Source organism: Vespula vulgaris, chromosome 6 (assembly GCF_905475345.1).
Source record: "Vespula vulgaris chromosome 6, iyVesVulg1.1, whole genome shotgun sequence".
NCBI classification, from domain to species: Eukaryota; Metazoa; Arthropoda; class Insecta; order Hymenoptera; family Vespidae; genus Vespula; species Vespula vulgaris.
The window spans coordinates 2,228,429-2,253,833 of NC_066591.1; the positions used below are offsets into that span (position 1 = coordinate 2,228,429).

The 25,405-nt window shown below is 29.1% G+C and overlaps 7 protein-coding genes across 8 annotated transcripts; 2 read left to right on the forward strand and 5 right to left on the reverse strand.

Moving 5' to 3' along the window:
• Nucleotides 1-24: 24 nt before the first annotated feature.
• LOC127064518 (pinin) lies at nucleotides 25-3,017 on the reverse strand. 2 transcript variants are annotated; one of them, XM_050995685.1, is made up of 6 exons: nucleotides 2,888-3,017; nucleotides 2,618-2,806; nucleotides 2,130-2,325; nucleotides 1,879-2,052; nucleotides 1,515-1,809; nucleotides 25-1,397 (listed from the first exon to the last, which is right to left on the reverse strand). In XM_050995685.1, the coding sequence occupies exons 2-6, from the start codon at nucleotides 2,776-2,778 to the stop codon at nucleotides 1,084-1,086; spliced, it is 1,140 nt and encodes a 379-aa protein (XP_050851642.1). In that variant the 5' UTR covers nucleotides 2,779-2,806; nucleotides 2,888-3,017; the 3' UTR covers nucleotides 25-1,083. The 2 variants fall into 2 exon arrangements, with proteins under 2 accessions (XP_050851642.1, XP_050851643.1); XM_050995686.1 differs by lacking the exon at nucleotides 2,888-3,017 and having other exon boundaries at nucleotides 2,130-2,322; nucleotides 2,618-2,778.
• Nucleotides 2,823-4,415, forward strand: LOC127064535 (ATP synthase-coupling factor 6, mitochondrial-like). The gene is made up of 4 exons (XM_050995711.1): nucleotides 2,823-2,953; nucleotides 3,747-3,895; nucleotides 4,035-4,165; nucleotides 4,263-4,415. Exons 1-4 carry the CDS (start codon nucleotides 2,942-2,944, stop codon nucleotides 4,295-4,297), a joined length of 327 nt encoding a protein of 108 aa, XP_050851668.1. The 5' UTR covers nucleotides 2,823-2,941; the 3' UTR covers nucleotides 4,298-4,415.
• LOC127064499 (DNA polymerase epsilon catalytic subunit 1) lies at nucleotides 4,346-13,816 on the reverse strand. The gene is made up of 28 exons (XM_050995653.1): nucleotides 13,553-13,816; nucleotides 13,343-13,463; nucleotides 13,054-13,272; nucleotides 12,717-12,943; nucleotides 12,410-12,650; nucleotides 12,024-12,340; nucleotides 11,712-11,958; nucleotides 11,077-11,629; nucleotides 10,554-10,995; nucleotides 10,196-10,433; nucleotides 9,757-10,110; nucleotides 9,451-9,665; nucleotides 9,140-9,323; nucleotides 8,743-9,066; nucleotides 8,443-8,658; nucleotides 8,126-8,361; nucleotides 7,835-8,039; nucleotides 7,540-7,715; nucleotides 7,288-7,457; nucleotides 6,858-7,194; nucleotides 6,588-6,777; nucleotides 6,353-6,519; nucleotides 5,986-6,274; nucleotides 5,748-5,885; nucleotides 5,379-5,647; nucleotides 5,165-5,297; nucleotides 4,874-5,085; nucleotides 4,346-4,791 (listed from the first exon to the last, which is right to left on the reverse strand). The coding sequence occupies exons 1-28, from the start codon at nucleotides 13,648-13,650 to the stop codon at nucleotides 4,491-4,493; spliced, it is 6,819 nt and encodes a 2,272-aa protein (XP_050851610.1). The 5' UTR covers nucleotides 13,651-13,816; the 3' UTR covers nucleotides 4,346-4,490.
• Nucleotides 13,817-14,288: 472 nt separating this feature from the next.
• LOC127064513 (serine/threonine-protein kinase dst2) lies at nucleotides 14,289-16,831 on the reverse strand. Its single transcript, XM_050995676.1, has 6 exons — nucleotides 16,551-16,831; nucleotides 16,202-16,473; nucleotides 15,898-16,051; nucleotides 15,198-15,747; nucleotides 14,984-15,121; nucleotides 14,289-14,856 (listed from the first exon to the last, which is right to left on the reverse strand). The coding sequence occupies exons 1-6, from the start codon at nucleotides 16,667-16,669 to the stop codon at nucleotides 14,638-14,640; spliced, it is 1,452 nt and encodes a 483-aa protein (XP_050851633.1). The 5' UTR covers nucleotides 16,670-16,831; the 3' UTR covers nucleotides 14,289-14,637.
• Nucleotides 16,832-16,986: 155 nt separating this feature from the next.
• LOC127064501 (protein sel-1 homolog 1) lies at nucleotides 16,987-21,106 on the reverse strand. Its single transcript, XM_050995659.1, has 6 exons — nucleotides 20,069-21,106; nucleotides 19,678-19,922; nucleotides 19,098-19,577; nucleotides 18,800-19,028; nucleotides 18,294-18,700; nucleotides 16,987-18,217 (listed from the first exon to the last, which is right to left on the reverse strand). The coding sequence occupies exons 1-6, from the start codon at nucleotides 20,541-20,543 to the stop codon at nucleotides 17,780-17,782; spliced, it is 2,274 nt and encodes a 757-aa protein (XP_050851616.1). The 5' UTR covers nucleotides 20,544-21,106; the 3' UTR covers nucleotides 16,987-17,779.
• Nucleotides 21,107-21,350: 244 nt separating this feature from the next.
• Nucleotides 21,351-22,791, forward strand: LOC127064533 (protein max-like). The gene is made up of 4 exons (XM_050995709.1): nucleotides 21,351-21,537; nucleotides 21,598-21,657; nucleotides 21,881-22,115; nucleotides 22,207-22,791. The coding sequence occupies exons 1-4, from the start codon at nucleotides 21,499-21,501 to the stop codon at nucleotides 22,386-22,388; spliced, it is 516 nt and encodes a 171-aa protein (XP_050851666.1). The 5' UTR covers nucleotides 21,351-21,498; the 3' UTR covers nucleotides 22,389-22,791.
• On the reverse strand, nucleotides 22,586-24,869 carry LOC127064531 (homeobox protein engrailed-2-B-like). The gene is made up of 3 exons (XM_050995707.1): nucleotides 24,777-24,869; nucleotides 23,549-24,719; nucleotides 22,586-23,091 (listed from the first exon to the last, which is right to left on the reverse strand). Exons 2-3 carry the CDS (start codon nucleotides 24,155-24,157, stop codon nucleotides 23,020-23,022), a joined length of 681 nt encoding a protein of 226 aa, XP_050851664.1. The 5' UTR covers nucleotides 24,158-24,719; nucleotides 24,777-24,869; the 3' UTR covers nucleotides 22,586-23,019.
• Nucleotides 24,870-25,405: the final 536 nt, after the last annotated feature.

Genomic DNA, 25,405 nt, shown 5'->3' on the forward strand with positions numbered 1-25,405 from the left:
AAAAGAGAAAACAATATGAGAATATACAAGAGGAGAATTTTACTGTATCAAGAATCCACGTTATACAATCATGCTGAAGAACTCTTTTTTCTTTTTCTTTTTTTTTTTTTACTGGTGACAGAAAAAAGAGTATACAGTCTCTAAGGTGTCTTTTATTCCTGTGGTTTCTGCTCCATATATTAATATATACGTATTATATATATATATATATATATATAATACATATATATTTTACACTTTTTGTGCTTCTTCGAATATAACGAACGTTAGATAAAAAAAGAAAGCAGACTTCCAAAGTGTACACCAATCGAGACTGTGATCACTTTTTTCTTGTATCATCCGAGCGACTTGTCGGATTAATTCGCGCTTAGATGGTCCACGCCTATCGCAGGATTTATTACGAAGAAAATTATTTCTATTGCAGAATATATTGCACATATTTTGTTTGTACCCTATATTCTGATAACGTGTAGTTACATTCTCATCGGCATGAATACATCATGTAAAGACGATATAATGTCCACGAATTAAAAAAAAAAAAAGAAAAAAAATAAGCAAAAAAGTCGAATTACCTTTAAAGAAGAATGATAAAGCTTGTACAGCTTGCATATGTATATGAAAAATATTTCGAATTTTGTTTATTGATTGTTGAGAATGAACCATCACCGGTTGCTTGTTTTTTATGTATTCTATATGTGAAGTGTATATATATATATAATTATTTGAAAATAGTAAATTATATAATTTTGAAAAAGATTTGAAGTTAAAACATTAAGATTCTAAATAGATAGCCAAATAAAAAGAAAATTAAACGCGATACGTTGTTAATACCTTTGCAATGTCGTGAAAATTCTAAAAGTAGATATTTTTTATTTGCACAAGGATAACAGAATCGTGATCTTTTCACATAAAAGTTTCTTTGAACATCAATTCCGTATCTATGTTATTTCTGTTTCTTTACCTTTTGATTCCAGAGACAAAACCATGTGCTTTATTGAAAAATACTAAATAAAAAAGCTCCATTCTCTTGACTGGACCATCTAATGTACGTTATATGTACAAACTGAATATGAATACTTAATGCTAGCCATTGTTTTCGTCCTTTTTGATTTGGTCCACTTGTTTTTCATCGTTTTTCTCAACCGCATTCTCAACAACATTTTCATCCTTTTCCGTCTTAATCGATACATCTAAATCTTCTATTTTTGTCGTTTCTACATTATTCTCCGGATTTGGATCACGATTTTCTTCTCCTTCTTCTACAGTTTGAGATACTTCTTCCGGTGCATTCAAAGATGTACTTCCGTCAAAATTTTGTTGCTGTTTCCCAAGGCCTATTTGTGTTTCTATTAATTCAAGTTCTTCGAGCAAAGCTTTTTCTCTTCTTTCAATTTCCTCTGCAATAAATGGAAAAAAAACAAAAGAGAAAAGAAAAAAAATTATTGAACGATAATACTGTTAAAAAGACTACAACAAAAGATATGTTTACAATTAAAAGTAACATAGATACGAACCATGAAGTTCTTTCGCAGATTGGGCGAGCAAACTTTCAGTCTGAGGATTTTTTCGTTTTGGTATGTAGTATATAGAAGGTTGGTTACGCGTCTTTATGAACGAAGCAAGTGGTAATTGCGCAGCACGCCAATCTTGGAATTGTCGACTCCGCGCTAGCTTTGCTTCTAGTGCTCGTACTTCTGCTAATTGTCGTTTACGCGATAAAAATAATTGTTGTCTTTCTCGCCGTAATTCTTCTTTTTCTCTTCTTCGTGCTTCTTCTACTCGTGCTTCTACTTCCGCTTTTTTATCTTCCTGCAATCATATTAAAAGAAAAGCCTTGATTTTAGAAATTAACATAACTAATTTATGTTCATTATCTACCTTTGCTTTTAACTTGGTCTCTTCTAATCTAAATTTTTGCAAAGTACCCAAAAGTGCGCCAAACATTCGTTTATTCCTTTGTCGACTACGTTCATCTATTCTTTCTCTTCTGATTACTTCTTGACGCGAAGGAATTTCTCTGGGTGTAGCAATTACTCTCGATGATACAGCAGGCTATAAAAAGCAAACATAAAGATCTATAGTTCTATATAAAACGGTAACAATATAATGTTATAGAAGAGGAATTTTACCTTAATAGCAGTATCATCTTCATCTGCACTGTCATCGGCAGTTGAAGGAACACGAGCACTCAAACGACTAAAAACCGTTTTTGGTTCTCCATTAGATGCTTGCCAACGCCTTTTTGCACCCGGTATTTCATTATTTATGAAATCTGATACGACTCGTCGACGATCTTCTTGCAATGGTCGTTTTTGAGAAAGTCTGCTAATAATACAATTAATTAATACATTTTATATTTTATAAGATTCTCTAAGAATCAACTTTATTATATAATCTTTTAAATTATTAAATTAATTTACTGATTGAGATTTAAATGTAGATATAGTAAATACTAATATTGCTATATATTATTGGGACATTTAGGTTATGTTTCCAAACACGTATTGCAAATGTATTCTTATGTGCAAAGAAAACATATTTCACAAATAATAGTATACTGAATTAAAATCGGCAATTTTTTTACATTTAACGGAATAAATATTAGGGTATGTTTAACCTGGGAGGAGGTTGTATCGGTCCGTTTTCACCGTCAGGTAGGTCCCGGCCCAAAATTTTTCGAATACTTCGATCGAGACCTCTTAGACCATCGCGAGCAGCCTCCAATTGAGCTTCTAAACGATCGGCACCCCATGGTTCTTGCGACTCTAACTTCCTCATTTAAGAAATTTTAATATACTTAGCGTAGCTGTAAAAAGAATTCATTTAATTAATAACGGAGCCCACGAATTGTTGTTGAACAGCATCACTAAAGGAGGGAGCCACGTACAATTCTTATCCTTCGTCAGATCAATAACAGTTTGGAGTTTTCTTAGTAGTGGCAATGCTGGAAATGGTAATTCCAGTGAATTTTTTCCATAAAATAATATATATTAAACATATTTTTTAATATCTCGAATTAATTTTCATTTAGCTATTAAATTAATCTTTCCAAATTATTGATTTTATTGGCTCTACTTGGTGTGATCGTCTGCTATTGGTGACACGAAGTTTTGTTCATAGGTTATACTGAATATGAAATCGAATGATTTCTCTTATTTGTATAAATATAGATTATTATAAATTAAGACTAGATTATATAAAGAAAAGATTATTATAAAAAAAAAAGTATAGATACAATACCAATAAAGACCATTTTATTTACTCATGTGATAATAAAATCATATCGATATCTCGAAATTATATTTATTTGGTCATTACTACGCATGCGTAAGTTTTATACCAATGACAAGTGGCGATAAGATCATGCAGCGACTATTCGGTAAATTAAACTGGCTACAGTGTGTGTAGTGCATTTGCGTTTATTTTTCATTCATTAAGTAGAATGTGAGCAAATTTTATATTATTCAAAAGACATTGAAGTTTTATACTGTTTTAATATTTTTATTCAGTAACTCGTAAAGTTTATTACACCGTTCGTATAAATACATAATAAGTTTGTATAATGATAGTATTTATTACGTAAGATTAAATGTGTCCGTGGTTCATACATACGACATTCTTATTTCTTATAAAATATAAAAGAAATAACAAATAATTGTGTGATACAAAGATTTTATATTTTCTATATCTTTAATTAAATTTTTCTACTTTGATAAATTAATATCCTACAACATAATTGATTTTAGATAAAGATGTTGAGGTTACGTCTTACTCCAAATATTCCTAAAATATTCAAACGCAATATAGGAATAGTAGCACCTGCTCTCCAAAAGGCTAGTGATCCCATACAACAACTTTTTATAGATAAAATTCGAGAATATAATAGCAAGAGCAAGTAAGTGTTATATATCAATTATCATTCTTTACATTTATCTTCTCATACTATGTTTGATTCTTTATTAATTATGAAATGAAGTTAATAAATCTAGTTTACTAAATCAGGAAGTTACTAATATTTTTATTTCTGAATGCAGAGATGGAAAATTAGTTGACCCAACTCCAGAAATTGAACAAGAAAGAAAGTCTAAATTAGAAATACTCGCTACTCAATATGGTTGTTCTCCTGGCACAGATATGACAAGTTTCCCAAAATTTACTTTTACTGGTATGTTGTGTGACTTGACCAATGTTTCATTAAAATTTGAAAACATTTTATATAAATAACCAATATAATATTCAATTTATTAATTTGCATTTTTTAGATCCACCAATAGATTCAGGAGTATCAAAAAGTTAAATATACCAATATGATCTTCAGGTAGAAAATGTATGTATAAAAAAATCATTCAACATATTAAAATGTTCATTGTAAAAATATATATATACATAATAAATAAATAATCTGAGAGAGATTATATTATCCCATTATTCTTATTATTATAGTATTATAAACATACAAAAGAAAAAAAACCAATAAAATATTAAACTTCTCATGACAAGAGTCCTGTTTTGTTGACCATTTCTGCTAAAATACTCATTTGACACTTGTTAGCTACAGATTTACATTTTTTTGCATACTCTGCAATTTCTTTTGCACATACCAATGTTTTAAAATCACCACCACAAGTGCAACGTTCATCCATATTTCCTCTTTTAATTTCAAGACATTTACTGCATTGTAAATCTTGGAGTATATATGCCATACTCTTGCGATTTAATGTATTTATTAATAAAAATTCTATTTCTTTATTATCATAAATCGTTTCGCATAGAGGGCACTTCCACGTACACCTGAAGATAATAAAAATATTTCTTGTTTTAATAAACGTTATAATATAATTACGATATTATACGATAATATTATTATACATACTTATTATTTTCTACATGTACATAAGTATCTTTACAAAGATCTATATCTCTGGTATGATTACATCCTTTGCATATGATTTCGGGTAATACGAGAGATATGCACGGATCTTTCCATTCAACATTATCACCAAAACCACCTACTCTTATTAATCGCAACAAATTTGTTTGTAAATCATGTACTTCGTTCTCAAGTTCTTTGTCCAAAGATAAAACCTATAATTAAAAAGTTCAATTTAAACTTTGATATATTTCATTATGCATACTAATATAAACATTAGATAAAAAATAATACCTTGCATACAGCTTTTATTAATTCAAGTGCTGGATTAATTATTTTATTATCTTTGCCATCTAAATTTAAATCAGGATGTTCTTGAGATGTTAATACTTTTTTTGGCATTTTTTTATGTATTTTTTGTATTATTCTATAAAAATTAATATTATAAACATTAATAATATACGAAAAAAAAAAATTCTCGATTTTTATATGTACATAAGATACTGACTGAAAAAGTTTTTGTGACATTTCTCCTGAAATAAGTTTTTTAGCAAAATCTGCTGTATTTCCCAATGCACCAAGCCCAAGTGGTGCAATAAAATCTTGACTATAATCTGTTCTTTTTTTATGTAAAAGATTATCAGATGTTTCTTCGTTTTTACATATATGTTGATAAGTAGCACTTATGTATCCTGCAATGATAGCATTAAAAGTACTTTGACATGCTACTTCTTTAGGTAAATAAGATGCCAAGTTCCAGTTCATTGCAATTTCAGGCTGAAAGATTTATTTAAATGTTATTAATAATAGAATTACTAATTTATATTACAATTTTACGTGTCCTTAATCTCTGTGAAATTTGCTAATTGAAACATACCGTGTCATCATCATTATTATCGTTATCAGCAGTAGAACTTCTGGGAGTATTATCTCTTTCACCACAATTATCATCAGTTTGTGTAGCATTTTCATCAGTAATTTTTTGTATCTTTCCTCTTATGCCAGCATAATTATACTGTTTATAAATAAGGATATAACAATGACTTTTGCGGATATATATGATATATATGATATATCACCTTTTTATTTATTATATGATATACAAAATAACTTACCAAATCTAACCAAATTAAATACTCCCAACATTGCTCAGAAGTCATCTCAATGCTATGAAAAAGTTCCTTGTCGCGTATAGTAGTAACAACAAATTCTACATATCCTAAAGCATCAGATAATGTTCTCTTTTTTGTGCATACAATAATCTTATTAAAATTTGCAAATACAATGATACAACCAAGATTTTTAAATGCTGCTATCAATTGTATAAATAATTTTTTCATATAATTACATAATATACGATATAAAGCGGGATCGTATAACAATGCATTAGGCGAACGCAACCATCTGAAATATTAAAAATATATATATATATATATACATATATTAAAAAATTGAAATAACTCCAATAGTATTACTAATTACCTATAAAAATGTATTATTTGATAATCTGCAAAGATATTTTTATATACTGTTACATCACGTAACCATGCATTTACCATAATCTGTAATATTTTAAAGGCAGGACTACATAATGTAGTTTCATCATAACTTGGAATTGAGGTAACTGGTGTATCACCTGCTACCATTTCCTAGTAATTGTAAAAAAAAATCACATTTAAATGTAATTGACATGTCATGAATTATATATAGTTAATACCTGCAATGATGCTTTTTGTATATTGCTAAATGCAACAAATGTATTAGTACCATCAATAATATGAACATTATGATGTTGCAATAATGTGTTTACTGCAAGACTCTCTATATCTAATTCTACACATACACTAGAATATGTAGCTGCATTATTTATAATGCAACTTGTACTTTCTTCAAAGGCACTCAATAATCTGTAAATTTTTAGAACATTATTCGTGTTCACAATATTTATATTATTAATTATTGATTACGAAAATATAATAAAGATTACCTGCTGTCATCGTTTTCATTACCACCAAGATCAGGTTTCTCTGTTGGAGAACACCACAATACAAAGTTATTCTTCTGTAAATGTCTAGCATAAAATAAATCTGCTCCAAAAAGAGTTGGATCAGCTGGTATATTTCCAATAGGAACATGAAAGAATCTGCATTGTTCTACCATTAACTCTATTATTTGTTGAATTTTTAAATAATGTCTTATCATCATTTTAGCACCCAATTTTTGCCATTCCAATGTATTATATAAATTTTCAACATCACGAACATGTGTACTAATTAATGGGAATTCATGGAGTAAAGGCATATCAGCAGTTAAAGTTGCTCTATCTATATAAATATGGAAGTCATGAACAATTAAATGAAATTTATTAATAAATAATATGTTTATGTAAGAAATAAGTAAAATGATAGACTACTTACCTATTGCTGTTTGCAAGATTACAACTGTTTTGCCATGTCTTTCATTTTTATATGCTTGTAATGCTGCTTGTAATACTCTACACACTTGTTGAAAATTTGTTTCTACCTTGACTACAAATTTCATTGTATCAGGTAGTGTTTTCACTTTGTCCTCTCCAATTTTCTCTATACTATAAATATATTTAACATCGTTATAATAATAATACAAAAAAATTATTTCTTTATATTTTATTCTAGATTATATAAGCTTACGTTATTTCCTTCTCGTGTGTATATAATGCATTTAGATTTGGCATTTGGTTGGATGAAACTGAATCCAAAATAAATATATGTGCTCGTTTACTTGCACTTAGAAATAATCCCCATAAGGATCTTTGATGATTCGCACTCCAATGATGATATAAAAATATATGATTAATTGATTCCCACTAAAATAAAAAAAAAATGTTTATATAATATTAAATGAAAATACATTAATTTTAAATATCTAAAATAACATTTTTATATATGCAATGTAAAATTTTTTATATATGCAATGTAAAATTACCTCTTGGAGATAAGGTTGTACAGCAATACTTTTGAATTGTAATTGTTCTAACAAAAATGTATCAGATCCATCTGGTATCTTTCTTATTGCCTTTGGATCCACAATACACACACATCCTAATTGAAGTATAGCTCTAAATTCTAATGACATTTGAGTTTCATAAATACCTTCAATATATGGTTTAGTTAAATCCGATATCAAGCCCCTTTAAAAAAAATATACAATTACAATACTCAATTCTATTGTATAATTACGTGATTACATGTGTATTGATTTATTATTATATCTTACTGATTGTGTTGTTGGTACAGTGCTTCTGGTACTGAATACTGATAAAGATTATAGACTCTACGCGATCGTGGTAAGATTCTGGAACACTTTTTCCATAATTGATTTGGACCAGGATCAGGTCTTACTTCACGACTATTTACATAAAAAATACGTGGTACTACAAGACGTACTCTTTGCAAATCATTATCTACTATTATCCACAATCGAAACATGCCAGGTTCATTTGTTGGTGTCAACTGTTAATCATTAATAAAATTAAATTCTGTAATACACATAAAAGAATTATGAAAAAAAAAGAAAGAAAAAAATTGATATACTTCAAGAATTTGCCATGGCGTCTGAAGTATTTTTTTCTGTGCACGTCGTAAAAAGCCAGATAATGTTGTTGAAGACTGAGGATTTCTTATTACACCAAAACTAGATTCAATCTCATTATCTACTATTTTACTTTTTTTCTTAACATGTTGTCCTCTTTGCTTAGCTTGAAATTGCCATTTCTTTTTGTGAAACTCCAACCATTTTAAGTGTTCCTCCTGTTAAGCATAGTTACATATAAATAAACAGATTTTAATAAGATGGAAAACTGAATAATAATTAATTTAATTATATGAATATACTTTTGTAGTTCCCCTAGGAGGTGGTGCACCTAATATTTCTTTCCAACTTTTATTTTTAATGTTATCTTCTTCCTCTTCACTGTTTCTTCTTTTTCTTTTTGTAACATTTGCAATGGGTACCTTAAAACTTTCTTTTCTACCTAGTAGATCTTCTATGTCACAAGATTCTGCAATACTCGAATTATTATCGTTGTTATCCACATTAGATGTATTTCCTTTGTTAAAAAAGTCGGTAATTTGTTTTTGCTTGTGAGTTGCATTTTTCTCCATTACTTTTTTATGCAACCAATCTGGATGTTTGACTCTTGGAACTGGATTTGTAAGCTAAAGAAAACAAGTAACGTAAAAAATTTAATTTCGTTATTTTTATATTTTTCTAACATTCTTATATGCATACCCCTTGCATAGCTGCTGGTATAGTAATAATTTTCTGTATAGTACTTCCAAGCCTTTCAATGTAATAACCCCAATCCAATATTTGACGTATATCATCATCTTGTATACTCGAATCTTTTAACCATTTTCGTAAATAATGTTTCTTCACTGCTGGATCTGCTTGAAATATAGCCAAAGGCACAGCCCTATAATATTTAAATATAATTAAATGATATAATAGGTTTAATATAAATGTGAGTTTCTATTTAATTATTTTTGATTTTTTATGTACTCAAGTATAAAAATAAAATAAAAAAATAATAATTATGAGACCGTTCTGTAACAGGTGCACCAGCTGGTTTTATAGCTATAACAGATTTACATGCTAAACCTGCATCCTTAAGCATTTCATCTCCTAAAAATTCAGCCAATCTTTTTGCAGTTGTAATTGATATAGATTTTTGTTGTCCATATTCTTCTAATTTACGTGACATAGATTTATTTTCAGTTATAAGATCATATAATTCCATATCAGGTATATTTGCACACTAAATAATATATATTTTTGAAATTAGATAATACAGAATGTTATCAAAAATATCCATATATATGTATAATTATTAGTAAAATAATTTTTACCTTGCTATAAAGAATATCAAGCCAATGATTAGCCACTTTAGCAACAGATGCGTAACATTCCTCCAGTGTTTTACCATGCAAAAATGATTCAAAAACAGAAGATTGAAAGTTTTTAATCAATTCTAATTCACCTCTTCTTTTGACCTCAAAACCTTTTAATTCTGCTAAACTACCATCAAAATTAAATACTGCATATCGTTTTTTTAACTTCTTTCCTTCTTCTTTTGCTGCTGGCAATACCATAGCTAAATATGGTCCATCAACTTCAAAGAAAATTGAATTCTCATGTCTTATTTCATATTTCATATTTTCAGAATCCACAAGCTCATGATATACATGATTAGTGAATTTTTCCTATTTATCACAAATTTTATATATACATATATATACACACATAAATGAAATTTTAAAAATATAAAATGATTATTTTTTAACATACTTTCACCATGTAGTTGAGAATAGCATTAGGATAAGAAATAGTAAGTTTCGATTTTTTTGCGTGAGTAGTATGAATAATCACATTATCTGGGAATGATGCTGGCAACACACACCAAATACCATCTGTATCTAATTCTAATGGTCGACCAACTTGTTCTATGATTTCTCTAGCTTTCATGATAATATTAGCTCCTGTATAGCATACAATACCACCCATTTCCATGCTATGCCATCGTGATCTATTAAATATAAAATATTCAAATAAATAGAAAGTAAATATAAAAGATACAATCACTTAAAAAAAAAAAAAAAAACTTAAACTGTTAAAAAATAAATTTGAATATACAAATGATATATACCCTTTTCTCATGACATAGCCATAGAAGGAATTGAGAATACACTTATGAGCTAACTGTAAAGAATCATATAGAACCTCTCTATTTTTAGCAGATTTAATATCAGCTGCATCACCCTGTGCTGTAGCTGCTACTACTTGTTGTTTAGCAACTTTAGTTAGTGCCTTATATTCGTATCGTCTATCTCTGAATGCTCGTACAGTATCTACATAGAAAGAATTTTCCTTTTGACAGACAATTTGAGTTCTCTCTTCCATATTTGTGATCTTTGCTTTTTTGTATACTTTCTTAGAGTATTCTGTAAGCCTCTTTTTTTCATAAGTAGCTTGTTCTTTTTTAGACAATTGATGAAATGCTCTTTGAGGACCTCCAGGAAAGACTGGAGGGAATTTTTCTATCTCAAGTTGTTGTTGAATTCTTTGGTATTCACCTATGTTGGCAGCCACTAAATAACAAAAATGAAATGAAGTAAGTAAACAAAACCTAGCTAATCTTACTTTTTAATTTATTACATTTTGTAACTTACAATATTCTCCCCTCCACATCCATTTCATTTCTCTTTTGCAAAGAGCTCCAGGTTTGTTGTAATCACATGCAGCACAGACAAATTCATTAACCATAGCAGAAGGCTGCAATCGATTAGTTAAAATAATATTTGGATACATTGCACCAACATCCAAGTGATATATTACAGGATTTTCAAGTCTCAGTGGATGATCCTTCAGAGATTGTAACTTATTTTTTATTTCTGTTACAATATCATCAAAGTTGATTACCATATCCATTGGTACTTTTTCTTCTTCTTGGATCGCATACTTTAAAGCATTTTCAACTCCATTCATTAATTCATTTACCATGTTTGGTACTATTTTAAAATGGCATGGAATATCTGCTCGAAATACCCCACTTTCCAATGCTTCTACATGACCACCTACATATGTTTCTTGATCTAATACATGACCATGTTTAGTTAACTTATTCAATTCTGCTTCTTCTTTATTAGGGAATATGATATTAGCTTTAAAAGCTTCTACCATAAGAAGAGATTCACAAAGAGTTCCAGTCCCTTTTCTAAGCACCTACATAACATAATAATAAAACATAAAACCTTCTTATTTATTTATATATACTTTTTTAATGCTGCAAAAATATTTTATAAACCTCATCAGGTTCCAAGGGAATAATAGTAGATAATGCAAATATAAATGGGTGCACATATTTTTGATATAAGTAATAGGTTGCTACTGCATCAGATACAGAATAACTCGCTAGAGTTTGTGGTTCTTCAACTGCTAGTCTACACATTTCTTCAGGATCTAATTCGACTGGATCATATCGAAGTTTTGCTTTTGTAACAGCTTTCAGACCTTGTGATCCAACAGGAAGATAAGAATCACGTCGTACCCAGCTGTAAGAATAATGCATTAATTAAATTTACTAAAATAAACAAGAGTAGCAATGTCATGTACATACCTCAAACAGTCCATATGTATAGCTGGTCTACTAGAATAAACTCCTTCACGATTTTTTGTAAAACCAATTTTATCTTTCATTGCCATATTATGTACAGCTGCTCTTGCTTCCACAAAAGGCCAATCAAAGAAGTCACCATTGTATGTGACAAAAATATGTGGCTTGACATCATTGATGTGATCAAAAAATTTCTTTATTGTTGATTTTTCATTTGGTTCATTGTAAATCGTAAATAAACCCTCGAATTCTGGTTTTGGCGTATATTCAAAGTCTTCTATATCTTCTGAAATTATTTCTCTATTTGTTATTAAATATCCCTAAAAACATAGCATATAAAAAATCCGTATGTATCCGATTTATAATAATGATATAAATCAAATTAATACTTGTCCATCTATCATATATGATATCATCATAATTTGATCTGTATTAGCATCTGGAAATTTTAAAGGTAGTTTTGTTGTTTCAATATCATATGCCAATACAATAGGATCTGGAGGTTCAATAATATCATTTCTTCTTGTAATAATAGCTGGCTCAGACCCTTTACTTTTAACAGAATACCAAGCACCACAGAATATACCAACATCAATGGATACTCGTTGATGATGTGGTACGTCATATTCCCTTTGTAAAATATTTAAATGTAATAAAAAATTAAGAAAATAATTCAAATATAAAGATAACATTTACCTGATATCAAGAATATTTTCCATATGGTCTACAATTTGTTTTCCTTTTTGTTCCTCAGTTGGATTCAAAACGTTAGACAACATATCTGTGTAATAAGTACGACTTTTTTCTCTTTCCTTATTTACTCTAACAGCACTCATTATTTCACGTCTTACTTTTGTTAAATCGACTGTATTTTCAAAATATAATTTTAAATATTTTTGTTTCAAACCAATTAAATGATTAGACTATAAAAATGAAACAAAGTTTATATATATTTTTTTTTTTTTATGGAAAAATATATATTCTCGGATTATCTATCCGTTTAAATTTATTAGAATAAATAATAGCTACTTACCAAATCTAAATCTTCTTTACTAATAGATTCAATTTTAACAATACGACCATTATATTTCTTATATAAAAAAGTAGAAACTTCTTCTAAAGTATCTTTACGACATAAGATATAAAAATATGGACAATATGGTAAAGAAATTTTAAATCTGGTACAATCCTCTTCTAAAAAATAATAATCTACACCACTTAACAAGCGTTTGTCATCTTCTCTAATTTCTGTCTATAAATAAAGATATCTATTATCAATAATGTTATAACTTAATGTAACAATTATATAGTATGTTTTTTACAATGTGCATATTAATTAGAAATCCAACTCTTTCTTTCATATCGGTAACTGTGTGAAATCCATACAGAACATCCACTCTTATATTTTCATTAATTTGATTTAATCTTCCTACTGAGCTTTCTCTAAAAAAAAATGCAATGAAAAAGATTTATTATGTATAACAATGATTCAGAATGTATAACAAATGATACATATAAAAGAAAAAACTAACTCTGAAGCAGTCCCAGACTCAGGATTAATATCTTTTTGATCAGTTTTGATATTTTTTTTATCCCATCGAAATTTCCCGGTATTTCGTAATGATGTCATTTTAACTATTTTTTTTTTTTTTATAAAATTAACTCAAAATAAAATAATTTTTTAACGCGAGTCAATTAATAATTTAACTAAAACTTTGCACTCGTGCATCTAAGGAAGGAACAAAGAAACAGGTTACGAAGTTAAAAACAAATGCAAGCTACGCGCCAAACTTTAACACAAGTGCGCAGTAACACGAAAAGTCTTACAATTAGTACAAATGTCTTCCAAAAGATGGCTTACAGAATCATATTTAAAGGATCGCATTAAGAGTGGGGATCACTTCCTTTGCGTTTGCGAGGTTGTACGCAATAAGTTTTCTTAGTCGCAATTTTTGTTTAATTTTGGAAATCGAGGGCTCATTCGAGATAAAGATTTTTATAAATTATTTTATCGTTTTTGAAAAATATTATTTTCCTTGTTAAAATCATTTGTTTTTTTATTAATATCATGTATTAATTAAAAATAAATAATTTTCAAGTCATTATTAGTCCAAATTATTTTGAAAATCGGAAACAATAATCTCTTGTTAAAAAACATTTTTTATAGTTCATATTTTATTATTGTGCTATTATCTTTGCTGTTTTATTCACTAACGGTAAAACTAAACGTAATTTTTGAAAGATTTTAGTGAACAAACAAGGACATGATTATATAGAGTTTTTGAAAAAGCTTTATTTTTATACATAAACTATTTTCGAAAAAAACACCATTTATTGATAAGATTTTTTTGAGAGAAAATAAAATTAAAAAATTCAAAATTTTTTAAATACACAGATATTAAAATGTTATAAGATATTATTTATATCACCTACACAATTAAAATAAGATTAACAAATAAAATGATCTTTATAACATTAAACAATAAAAGATCTTTATAACATTGTAAATAAGTAATAATATATAGAGATATACTTGTGTGTTATGTAAATATATATATATATATGTGTGTGCATATTATATATATAGCATATAAATATAAGATAATATTGATATATTTTAAATTATTTCATGGTTTATGGATGATGATGGTGAGATTATATCAGAACTGTCATCATTTAATAAACAAGATGGTACCTTCTCAGGCATAGATAAAGGTTTTTGTTTTTCTTCTATCTTTACAGATTCATCCTTTCCTTGTTGATCTGTTTCTACTTCAGGTGTGGTTTGCAATAAACCTAAACTACCTTTTTCATAATGACATTCTATATCTTCTTCCTAAATATATTTTTATGTAATTAAAAAATTATGTAATAAGTAACAATACAGAAAGTATATTTTATATATGTTTTAAAAGAAATCATATGATTTTTTTTATATAATTAGAAATATAATAGTTATGTACCTGTTGACTTATATGATGAGATGATATACTAGGAATATATTGCTTTTTCAATATATTAAGAAGAGAAGAAAGTACTTCTTCTTTAAGATCAGTATGACAAGAACTGCATACATCTTCTGCAGATAGTTTTTCTTGCAACTATAATAAAATATTTAAAGTCAATGTAAAAATAATCGAAAGAAATGATATCAATACTTTAAGTTTATTTATTTACCTGCAATGCTTCCATTATGCATTGTTTAGCCTCTTTTAATGTCTGATTTAAATTATCAAATTCTTGTCGTTTAGAATGAATTTCTGTTAATATTTGAGTTTTACTTTCTTTAATTTGTTGTAAATTTTGTTCAAGAATACGAATTTTCTTCTCAGCTGTAATAGATCTCTCTTTATATTCTTCTAATAATGCTATATGGCTAAGAAGATAATAATTGAATCTTTGTAATTTCACATATTTATCAGTCATGACATTACAATCTTTTGCAAGATTGGTAATCATACGCTTTTGTTTAATTGTTTTATTTAAAGCAATATTCTTTTCTTCTTCAAATAAATCGGCTTGTAATTTTAACATCTTAACAGCTTCTTTATAATCCATAGTATTAGAATGTAGTTCACGACAAAGTTCCAACATCATATCTAATTCTTGATTTAATGCAATGTTTTCTCTTACTGCTCTATGAGTAGTATCTGCTATACGAATATTGGTCGCTTCTCTAAACTTTTCAGCTAATTCATTTAACCGTTCCTCCATTTCTTTTTGCATTCTTTTGTAATGAAAAAAATATTTGTTATTTAAATTTTATTAATCACAATAGATTACTTAAAGATAAATTAATTGCAATGAAATAAAACCATCTCTAAAATAAATATTTAATAGATTTTAGAATCAATAAATATAAAGATATTGAAATTACTTAGCCTTTCCAACGATTAGTGCTTTTTCAGCAGCGTGGAGAGCGTTTTTATGTCTTTCTTCTTGGTCTTTTAATTGTTGATTCTGCACTTCAAATTTATGCATTAAATCGAGTCGTGCTATTCTCCAATCTTCTAATGCATTTAATTTACCAGCTATTAACAGACAGTTCAAATATCAGAACATAGTGTATAGCTTCCTCCAATTATTGATATATCTATGTACATTAATTCATAATATAATTTTGGTAAAAAAAAAAAACCAAATCTACATATGAAAGCATATTACAACAAATATATATCTACCCGTCAGTTTGACTTCTGCAGTTAAGTTAGTTTCCATACTGTGATATTCAAATTCCATTGCTGCTTCTTTTTTTTTAAACATAGTTAATTCTTTTCTTCGCAATTCTTCTAAAGCAGATATTCGTTCATTTAATTCACGTGTCTCTTCAATTTTTTCTGTTAAATTACGTTTCAAATATGCTACAATATCCGAACGATCTTCTTCAAGTTTCGTAAACTGTTTCCTTATAGTTTTAACTTCATGTTCAAGTTCTTCATTAGTGGTTCGCAGTCTGTAATATTTACATATATCAAGCACATAACACAATTTTATGTATTTTTGTAATTATATGGATATTATATATCATACCGTGCTAATTGTCTATTATTGTCCAAAATTTGTTGTTCATAAAATAACGTTTCTCTTTCATTCAACCAAGGACTTTTTTTAGTCTTTTTATCTCTAGTTCCACGTTTCTTTTTTGGCATTTTAATTTTATTTATGTGTCAATTTATTCTTATTAATAAATGTTAATTAAAATTTAACAAGTATTGCATATCTTCAATACTTTTATTATGACCTCTGGAAAAATGTGAACTAAACATAATTTTTACAACTTGATAAACTTTTACAGAATATCATACTTTAGATTAATTTTGGAAATTTTTTATATAGAAAATGAACTAGGTTATTCCATCACACAATAATGGACTTTGATATACATTGATTATCGTTGCCATAGTAAAAATTTTGGAGTGTTATTGATTATAATACAGATACAAATACGAGAAAAAATATTATGTGATAATGATAAAGATGAAACACTTTTATTATACAAATAACTAACAATATTCTCATATTTCATTATATTACACACATAATGACTTTTCTTGAATTCTATATATGTTATTTGCAATCTAAAATAACAACAATGATATCATTTCAAATATTATTCTTTAATTTATTTATTTGTACAAAATCACTGTATAATTATCCACTTGGAAAGACAGTCCGATTATTTAGGGTATAACCATTGAAATTATGTATGTGCATTGTAAAATTTAATTTTACAAAAAAAAAAAAAATGAAACCTAGATGTTTTACTTTATCATACCATTGAAAAAAAAAAGGAAAATAACATTGAAATATATTAATATCCAGATGATTTTCTTTCTGCAATGAAACTTGATGATCTAAAAGCTAAGCTCAGAAATTGTAAATAATATTGACGTGTTTCATTACAGATATAATTAAATTTTATTTATTAATATTTTGCTTTTTAAAAATGAGTGTGCATTGACAAAAATAATATCAGCAATATATATAGTGGTATGTTTTTTTATATTTTCCTCATTTGCACATAAAATATTAAAAAGATTTTACATCAGCTTCACAAGTGGTTAAACTGTACAAGAAAGAAAATTATTAAAAAATCACTATATGTATATAACTTATATCACTTACGATTCTAGAGAAAGAAACTTTAAATTTCATTATCAACAATGTCACAGTCAGTTTAACGAAGTTCTTTTGTAAAGTAGATTCCGAGCTTAGCTTAAAATAGCACATGTACACAAAATGCAGGAGAATATAAAAATTTAGTTAACAGGAGGTACAGGTCTTGGTGGGGGAGGTGGCTGCGGCCTGCGGAAGTATATGATAAGACTAAGCATTCCTGTAAGAAATCCGATTAAATACAGATCCCAATTTTGACCAAGCAACTGATCCCACTTATCCAATTGATCTATCAGACTAAATTCTTGTAGATAGTCAAGACCAAATAAGAAAGAAAGTTTGATCAAAGCTAAAGCAACAGGTACTCGTGCATCAGGACTAGTTTCCGCTGCTAGATCGTAACATCGCTTAGCTAGATGACGATCTTTTGCTAATCCTAGGCCACGTTCGTGCATATAGCCCAAATTAAACGTAGCTTGAGCATTATGTTGCTGTTCAGAAGCTGAACGATAATGACTTGCTGCTTCTTCATAATCTATTTTCGTTCCTCTACCATAGTAATGAGCATCGCCAAGTTTCACCTATTTTAAAAAATATATTTTTTTCGCATATACATTAAATTTTTAAATAATTTTATTTTATCATATAAATTTATACCTGCGCCGCAGAATATCCTTGAGCAGCTGCTCTTGCCCAAAGTTGTAAAGCTCGAACTAATTCTTCCTCTTCAGAGAGGATTGTAGTTTCACCTTTATCCAAAATAAAGGCTGCATTGCTTTGAGCCACTTCATAACCCATTTCAGCAAGAAGATAATAACTGACAAACGCTTCATCTATTCTGCCTTCTCTGTAGTCAGTATGTGCTGTCATTAATTGATCACTCCATTTTCCTCTTTCAGCAACATTTTTAAATAATTCTACAGCTGTTGGACAACTTCGCATCATGCCAGTTCCAGTTGCATGCATTTGAGCAAGATTATAATATGCTAAAACATGGCCCGATTGACTGGCCAAATTAAAATACTTGTTTGCCAATTTATAATCTTTTCTTACTCCAGTTCCACCTTAAAAAAATATTTTTATAATAAAATATAAATATATTGAGAATATTTTAAGCATTATACAAGCAAAAAGTCGAAGGTAGAATAATATCCGTTACATACTGAAATACATATTGCCCAGTTGAAGTTGGCCATCTACCCATCCTTGTTCTGCAGCTTGACTGAAATACTGTAAAGCTTTGGCTGTATCTCTTTCAACACCTTTTCCATATAAATACATCATTCCTAAACCGCTTTGTCCAACAGGATTTCCCAGATCAGCTGCTTTTTTGAAATACATGTATGCTGTTTCATTATCTTGTTTTACAAAATCACTTCCCTCAAGGTAAATCTACATAATAATACGTAATAAGAAAAATTTGTCACGCAAATATAAAGAGATCACTTCTCATTCTCATACCTTTCCTAAAAATGCCATGGCAATAGGATTGCCTGCATCAGCAGCATATTGGAAATATTGTAGTGCTCTTTGATGATCCAAAGGCACTCCTCTACCTCCTTGATAATGAAGTTGACCAAGACCTACTTGGGCCTGTACATCTCCTTGTTCAGCTAATAATTGATAATATTCTATTAAGTCTCTATCAAAAATTCCAGAGCTGTATCCAGGATTGTCATATTCATCTAAAAGTCTGACACGTTGTACAACTGGTCCACCACTAAGGGATACTTCCTCTGCAACTTTATTCGCTACTTTTCGGTAATAATCCAATGCCCGTTCGCATGATACAGGAGTTGTAACTCCTACCCAATGTCTATACCCTAAAGCCATTTGTGCACGAGTATCATCTCCCAGAGCTGCCATTGTATAATGTAGCAAAGCTTTTGCTTGAGAGGCATTGACTCCACCTAATCCAGTCGCATATAAAAATCCTATACCCTATAAAAAAAATGTTTATTAGATCTCATAAATTAATAATTCTATACTTGTATAATTCCATTTATTCTATACTTCTATAATTCTATTATTATTTACAAACCATATGCGCAGATGGTAAGCCTACTTCAGCCAATTCTTTGAAAGTTTGGTATGTAACAGGAATATTTTGAATAAGAGATCGAGTAGTAGTACTAATGGGAGTTCCAAGTAATTGTGCCCATGCTAACATAGATCTAGCTTCCTTGTGTCCTAATGTTGCTGCTACTGTAAGTAACTTATAAGCTTCCAGTTTGTTTGCACGTGTTGCATTTAATAAATTTTGGGCATTGTTGAACAACTGCTGGGCTAAAATAGATGCAGTCGTAATAAGATATTTATAGAACAATTGGTCATGTAATTATTAAAAAGATAAGAAGATATTCTCAAATCTATTTCTTGTTATTAGAATTGAAAACAAAGTATATAATATTTAATACATAATTTTTATTTACCTTCTTCCTGTTCTGGTGTCAAAGGTTCTCTTACTTCTTCTTCAGAATTCTCATACTGTTCTTCGTCAACCCAAGAAGTTAAATCTTCATCTTCTATAGATTGCATATTTGTATCCATCAAATCTATATCTTTAGATTGACTTATCATAGTTTTCATCCATAACTCTGCATTTCTTAACGTATTCTCCACAGGTTCCTCGGGTTCACTTTCCGATTCCTCTTTTATTTGTTTAGGAATTTTTTCATTTAGAAGAGCATCCGGTACAAATTTCAATATACTTTCACGTAAAGCTTTCAATTCGTGTAGATGTTCAAAGACATTTTCTACATCCTCCACAGTCTTATCTTCTGTTTCTTCCTTTGAATTAGATTTTTGTGTAATATCACTTCGTTTTTTCGCTCCATTTTCGGTTTCTGCTATAGAAAACATAACCAACGCGAGCAAGAAAAGTAAAACACTTTGATTAGGCTTCATATTTCCACTATTTTAAATCTATAGTCTCATGAGAGATCTGGTAATTTTAGTATCCTCATTGCAAATTTAATGTTCGGAAATATTTAATCAATCACTGCTAATGTGTACGTGTACATTCTCGAAGAATATCTTTCTTTAAAGAAATTACGTCATTAGGACACGTCAACGTACATATTTCGTTTTAAATAATATATGACATTGACGATCGATGAATTAATTTATCTTCATAACAGTCAATCAATTTATATACGAATTTAACACAACTATGTTGATCACAGAGGTACCGATACTCTACACGTCACTTACATTCATATTACATTTACAACACCACGCGTCAGAAGTGCATTTGCCGAATCAGCTGTTTGAACGATAGCTTTTAAAAGTATATCCTACATGCGTGTGCACTTCACGGCGTCTCGATATTATTATTTACATTGGAAAACGGCCAATTTAAATGTTAGGTGTATCAATTATAAAATGAGAAACTTTCAGAGGTGTAATTTGTAGATATTAAAAAGTAAGAATATACGTGATCGAAATGTATTTATGTAGTAAGAAACAAAGGCTAATTTTCATACGTTTATTCACCAATGACGCTATTTTTATCACCTCACCTCTGACAAAAACCAATCAGAATCGATTTGTAAATCGATTATACATTTAATAGATATCTTCATGGAAATGGAACCAGAATTAACTAAGAGTGCCAACATAACCAAATTACAATACCAACATATTTCGTAGTTGGTAATTATATATACATATGGTAATTAGCATATTACATATACATACACACATATATATATGTATATGAATACCATAGACAAATTCAGTCGTACCTAGGCAAACATCTACATACTTTACGGTGTGGATTTTATCATTCAGAAAGATAAGTTAGCGTCATAGAAGAACTATTGTTTACTAACTAATAATATTCTAGAAATAAGAAATAAATATGAGCGACGATGATCGAGACATCGATATAGAAAGCGATGTAAGTATTAAATGCGTGGTTAGTTGATGTAAGTGATATATCAAACAATTTTATTCTCAGGAAGGTGACGACTCTGATTCTAGGCAAAGGCATTCCAATAATACACAATATTATTCTCAGGTATATCTACAATGAAATTCTGTTTGTTTGAATGTTAAATTATTAGAATAATATATATATATGTGTGTGTGTGTGTGTGCGTCTGTGTGTATATATAATTTTAGCAGTTATAACATTATAAATATTTTTTTTAATTATGTTATATATATATATATATATAAACGTTATTATTTTTTCTGATTCCTATAAAATATATATAAGATTGTATATATTTTATGTATAGGCTGAAAAACGTGCACATCATAATGCTTTAGAACGTAAACGAAGAGATCATATCAAAGACAGTTTTTCAAGCCTTAGGGATTCTGTACCTGCTTTACAAGGTGAGAAAGTTGCTAGCAGAGCGCAAATACTTAAAAAAGCTGCAGAGTATATACAATTTATGCGACGTAAGAATTCCTCCCATCAACAAGACATCGATGATCTGAAAAGGCAAAACAGTCTATTGGAAACTCAAAGTAAGATTTATAAGAAAAGGCTTATAAGAAAAGTATTCATTTAATTTTATTTATTTTTATCATTTAATTTAATTTATTTTTTTATTTAAAGTACGAACACTCGAGAAGGCAAAGATTACTGGGAATTTTGCTGCAGAAACATGTGAGGTATCTAAATCTGATTCAATTGGAATGGGTGGTTACAATGATTCTGAATCAGAATCTTCAGATAGTGAAACTGGACGAGCAATTCGTCAACCCAAAAAATTAAAAGTTGCTGGATTGCATCATTGACAAAAACTGAAGAAATTTCATCTGAATTGATTATTCTAGAACTTCAGTTTGATATAATACAATCAATTTGTTATAAGTTATAGAATACACATTTTATGTAAACTTAAGTAAGTTAAGTATCTATTTAAATAAATGATCCGATTTTATTTATAGTATATATGTAATATAGTAAAAGATATTATCCTTATTATATTGTAGTATGTAATAAAATATTCTGTAATAAGAGAAACGATGTTATAAGGATGGCGTGTTACATCGCACGGACCAATAAAAAGTATACAGGTACAAACTTATACAGAAATAAAATACAAACAAATAAGAAAAAAAAAATTAAAGAATATATGTACCATTATATTTCTCGTTTTGTATTAACGTGATGTTAAATAAATACTTTTTTTAAATACTTTCGGGGTCAATATAAAAAATACAAATTAAAAAGTTAATAAAATTAATCGACACCCTTAACATAATAATTCTACTCGCAAAGATATTACGGACTTTTATATACGCGATTGTTATTATCCACGCAATTTAGATCGTTCATGTAAACAACAATATATTAATTGACTTTTATCTCTCTATTATTCTTCCTCGCATCATAATTATTGCAGTTTATCGCTTTTACGTTTTCTTATGTAACTACCATAACATTGTTTGATTCTCGTCTATCCCGTGCACGACGATTTTGAAACCAGATCTTCACCTGTAAATATATAAGATATGAAACCATTTGAAAAAATAGAAAAATATTCGTATGTATATGTATATATATAAATGCACGCACGCACGCACACATACACGCACACACATTATATATATATATAAACTAACAAATAATCTCGTTTAACGACAAATTGTATAAAGACAAATCAAAACGAAAATATGCTAATATAAGAATTTATTGATTGTCCCGAAGAAATGCACGTACAAAAGCAAGAGAAAAGATTTTTTTGAAATAATATCATCAATAAATTTGATAATGCATAAGAATGTCGTACTTACATATTTTTAATTCCCAATAATTCGATTGTAATGATCAATTTTTCATTTTTTTTATATATATATATATATCGCTAAATTTCACTATATATAACACGATTATAAATAAAATACGAAACTTAACGAAAAAGAAAAAGAAAGAAAAAATATCAACAACTTACTCTACTTTGAGGAAGTCTCAATGACGTTGATATATCGAGCGCGTCTCTCCTTGATAAATAAGCATTTTTCTTGTATCTTTCCTCGAGAACTTGAAGTTGAAATGAAGAAAAAGGTATCCGTGGATGTACTCCGGGACGTCTTTTAGCATTTTTCCCTATTAAGTTTCTTCTAGGTAATTTCGGTGGTTTGTATCTCGTATATTGTAACCAAGCTAATTCGTTTCTATGAGTTTCTTCGTAAGACGCAGCGATCTCGTGTTTTTTAACGTCTTCGTACGCATTGATCGAACGCGACTGCGCAGTTTCCTGTATTTCATTTGTACCATCTTCATTCATCATCCTGTCTCCTAACGAGTTTTGATCGTTCATCCTTCGTTGACATAGCTTTGAATTGAAATGACACGTGCTTTCGAGATTCGACACTTTTATAACATTCTCGTGATCAACGATAGTTTCCGTTACGTCTTCAACTTGATGAAATTGATGAACGATGTTAACACGATTATATGAATCCTGCGACTTTACGATATCTTTATCATTATCTTCAGACAAAATTCGTGCTATACTAAAATCACTCTTTTCGGAGCGTGATCTCTGTAACGAGTTCATCCCGATAGAGAGAGAGAACACGGATAGTAAAGAAAATATCGTAGGGCTTCGCCCTTCGTTGCTTTATATATACATGTGAGCGTATAGATCTCACCCCACCTTTTTTTTTTCGCTAAGGAATATCCATTTTGTAGCAAATCCAAATTAGTCGCATAGTTGCACAAGAACCGATGGCTATCGCTTTCCTCGCATAGGGAACTCTTGCATTGGTTCCAGTAATAGTGGCGGTTTAACGCTGTACCTGCCCCTCTTTTGTGTGCATGCTCTTATAACAGTGCATTATCTTGCGACCACATCTTTGGAACAGCCGACGGTAATAACAATGTAATTGATACTCCCGGTATACATCACTCGAAAAAAAGGAAGGAGGAGGGAGGAAGGGGGAGATCTTTCGGCAAGCGTGTAATGCTTTTCTATGGGGTAGCAGATGTCTCGATCTATTCGAGCTTACATAATTAAAAAGCCACGGGGGTCGACTAATCCGGTAATAGATCCATCTCGTCGATGTAAATATTGAACCTCTACTTCGAGCTTCTTTCCTCTTCGACCTCCATCGGCTAAACTACATACATTGCATATTATTCCATCGAATGATATATTTAACAAACTATTTGTTTACCTCGTTTCTTTTTCTTTTCCCTTTTTTTTATTTCTTTCTTTTTTTTTTTTTTTTTTACGTAGCGTCAGTTTGTATCTCGTTGATTATCATAAACTATAATAGGCAAAAAAAATATTTTATGTATTGAAATTATTCCAGATAACAGATAAGAACGATAGAAACATGTACGGTTGTAATAAATATTAATAAGCTTACATATAATAATTTTTAAATAGACAGTAGAAAAAAAAGAATATGGATGACATTTTTAATGTAAACACGATGAACAAACTTCTTCGAATCAATTGAAATACGTTAATGAATTAATCGATTAGGATTATATTTACTTGGAGCAATAAAATCGATGTACATCTATCAAATAATCGATTTTTTACTATCATTTAACCTATCGATGTTGTAAAAATGGCGCCAAAGAATGATACTGCGAATAAGAACCCTACGTTTTTTATCGTCGTAAGCTAATCGCGGCTTACGCAATATTAGGACACTTATACGCATACATTTGATTTATATATGTATAGAATTTACGTCAACCATTAAAATTTCTCGAAGCCAGAGATGTCGCATTGTAAGAAATCCTTGAGTCATAATTTAATGCGACACGATGGAAAGATCGTTGTAGAGACGCG

What these genes read in the sequence shown, in the direction of transcription:
- LOC127064518 (XM_050995685.1), bottom strand. Translation starts at nt 2,778, where the DNA reads ATGAGGAAGTTAGAGTCGCAAGAACCATGGGGTGCCGATCGTTTAGAA. An exon ending in CCGATACAACCTCCTCCCAG is followed by an intron (nt 2,326 to 2,617) that starts GTTAAACATACC and finishes TTGTATTATTAG; the next exon opens with CAGACTTTCTCAAAAACGAC. An exon ending in ATCTGCGAAAGAACTTCATG is followed by an intron (nt 1,398 to 1,514) that starts GTTCGTATCTAT and finishes CATTTATTGCAG; the next exon opens with AGGAAATTGAAAGAAGAGAA.
- LOC127064535 (XM_050995711.1), top strand. An exon ending in GAATATAATAGCAAGAGCAA is followed by an intron (nt 3,896 to 4,034) that starts GTAAGTGTTATA and finishes TTCTGAATGCAG; the next exon opens with AGATGGAAAATTAGTTGACC. An exon ending in CCCAAAATTTACTTTTACTG is followed by an intron (nt 4,166 to 4,262) that starts GTATGTTGTGTG and finishes TGCATTTTTTAG; the next exon opens with ATCCACCAATAGATTCAGGA.
- LOC127064499 (XM_050995653.1), bottom strand. Translation starts at nt 13,650, where the DNA reads ATGACATCATTACGAAATACCGGGAAATTTCGATGGGATAAAAAAAAT. An exon ending in TTCTCAACTACATGGTGAAA is followed by an intron (nt 10,111 to 10,195) that starts GTATGTTAAAAA and finishes TGTGATAAATAG; the next exon opens with GAAAAATTCACTAATCATGT. An exon ending in ATGTCACAAAAACTTTTTCA is followed by an intron (nt 5,298 to 5,378) that starts GTCAGTATCTTA and finishes TAATTTTTATAG; the next exon opens with AATAATACAAAAAATACATA.
- LOC127064513 (XM_050995676.1), bottom strand. Translation starts at nt 16,669, where the DNA reads ATGCCAAAAAAGAAACGTGGAACTAGAGATAAAAAGACTAAAAAAAGT. An exon ending in AATAATAGACAATTAGCACG is followed by an intron (nt 16,474 to 16,550) that starts GTATGATATATA and finishes TAAATATTACAG; the next exon opens with ACTGCGAACCACTAATGAAG. An exon ending in TGCAGAAGTCAAACTGACGG is followed by an intron (nt 16,052 to 16,201) that starts GTAGATATATAT and finishes GTCTGTTAATAG; the next exon opens with CTGGTAAATTAAATGCATTA.
- LOC127064501 (XM_050995659.1), bottom strand. Translation starts at nt 20,543, where the DNA reads ATGAAGCCTAATCAAAGTGTTTTACTTTTCTTGCTCGCGTTGGTTATG. An exon ending in GCTTACCATCTGCGCATATG is followed by an intron (nt 19,578 to 19,677) that starts GTTTGTAAATAA and finishes TTTTTTTTATAG; the next exon opens with GGTATAGGATTTTTATATGC. An exon ending in ACTGGGCAATATGTATTTCA is followed by an intron (nt 18,701 to 18,799) that starts GTATGTAACGGA and finishes TATTTTTTTAAG; the next exon opens with GTGGAACTGGAGTAAGAAAA.
- LOC127064533 (XM_050995709.1), top strand. Translation starts at nt 21,499, where the DNA reads ATGAGCGACGATGATCGAGACATCGATATAGAAAGCGAT. An exon ending in ACATCGATATAGAAAGCGAT is followed by an intron (nt 21,538 to 21,597) that starts GTAAGTATTAAA and finishes TTTTATTCTCAG; the next exon opens with GAAGGTGACGACTCTGATTC. An exon ending in CAGTCTATTGGAAACTCAAA is followed by an intron (nt 22,116 to 22,206) that starts GTAAGATTTATA and finishes TTTTATTTAAAG; the next exon opens with TACGAACACTCGAGAAGGCA.
- LOC127064531 (XM_050995707.1), bottom strand. Translation starts at nt 24,157, where the DNA reads ATGAACTCGTTACAGAGATCACGCTCCGAAAAGAGTGATTTTAGTATA. An exon ending in TGAGACTTCCTCAAAGTAGA is followed by an intron (nt 23,092 to 23,548) that starts GTAAGTTGTTGA and finishes ATATATTTACAG; the next exon opens with GTGAAGATCTGGTTTCAAAA.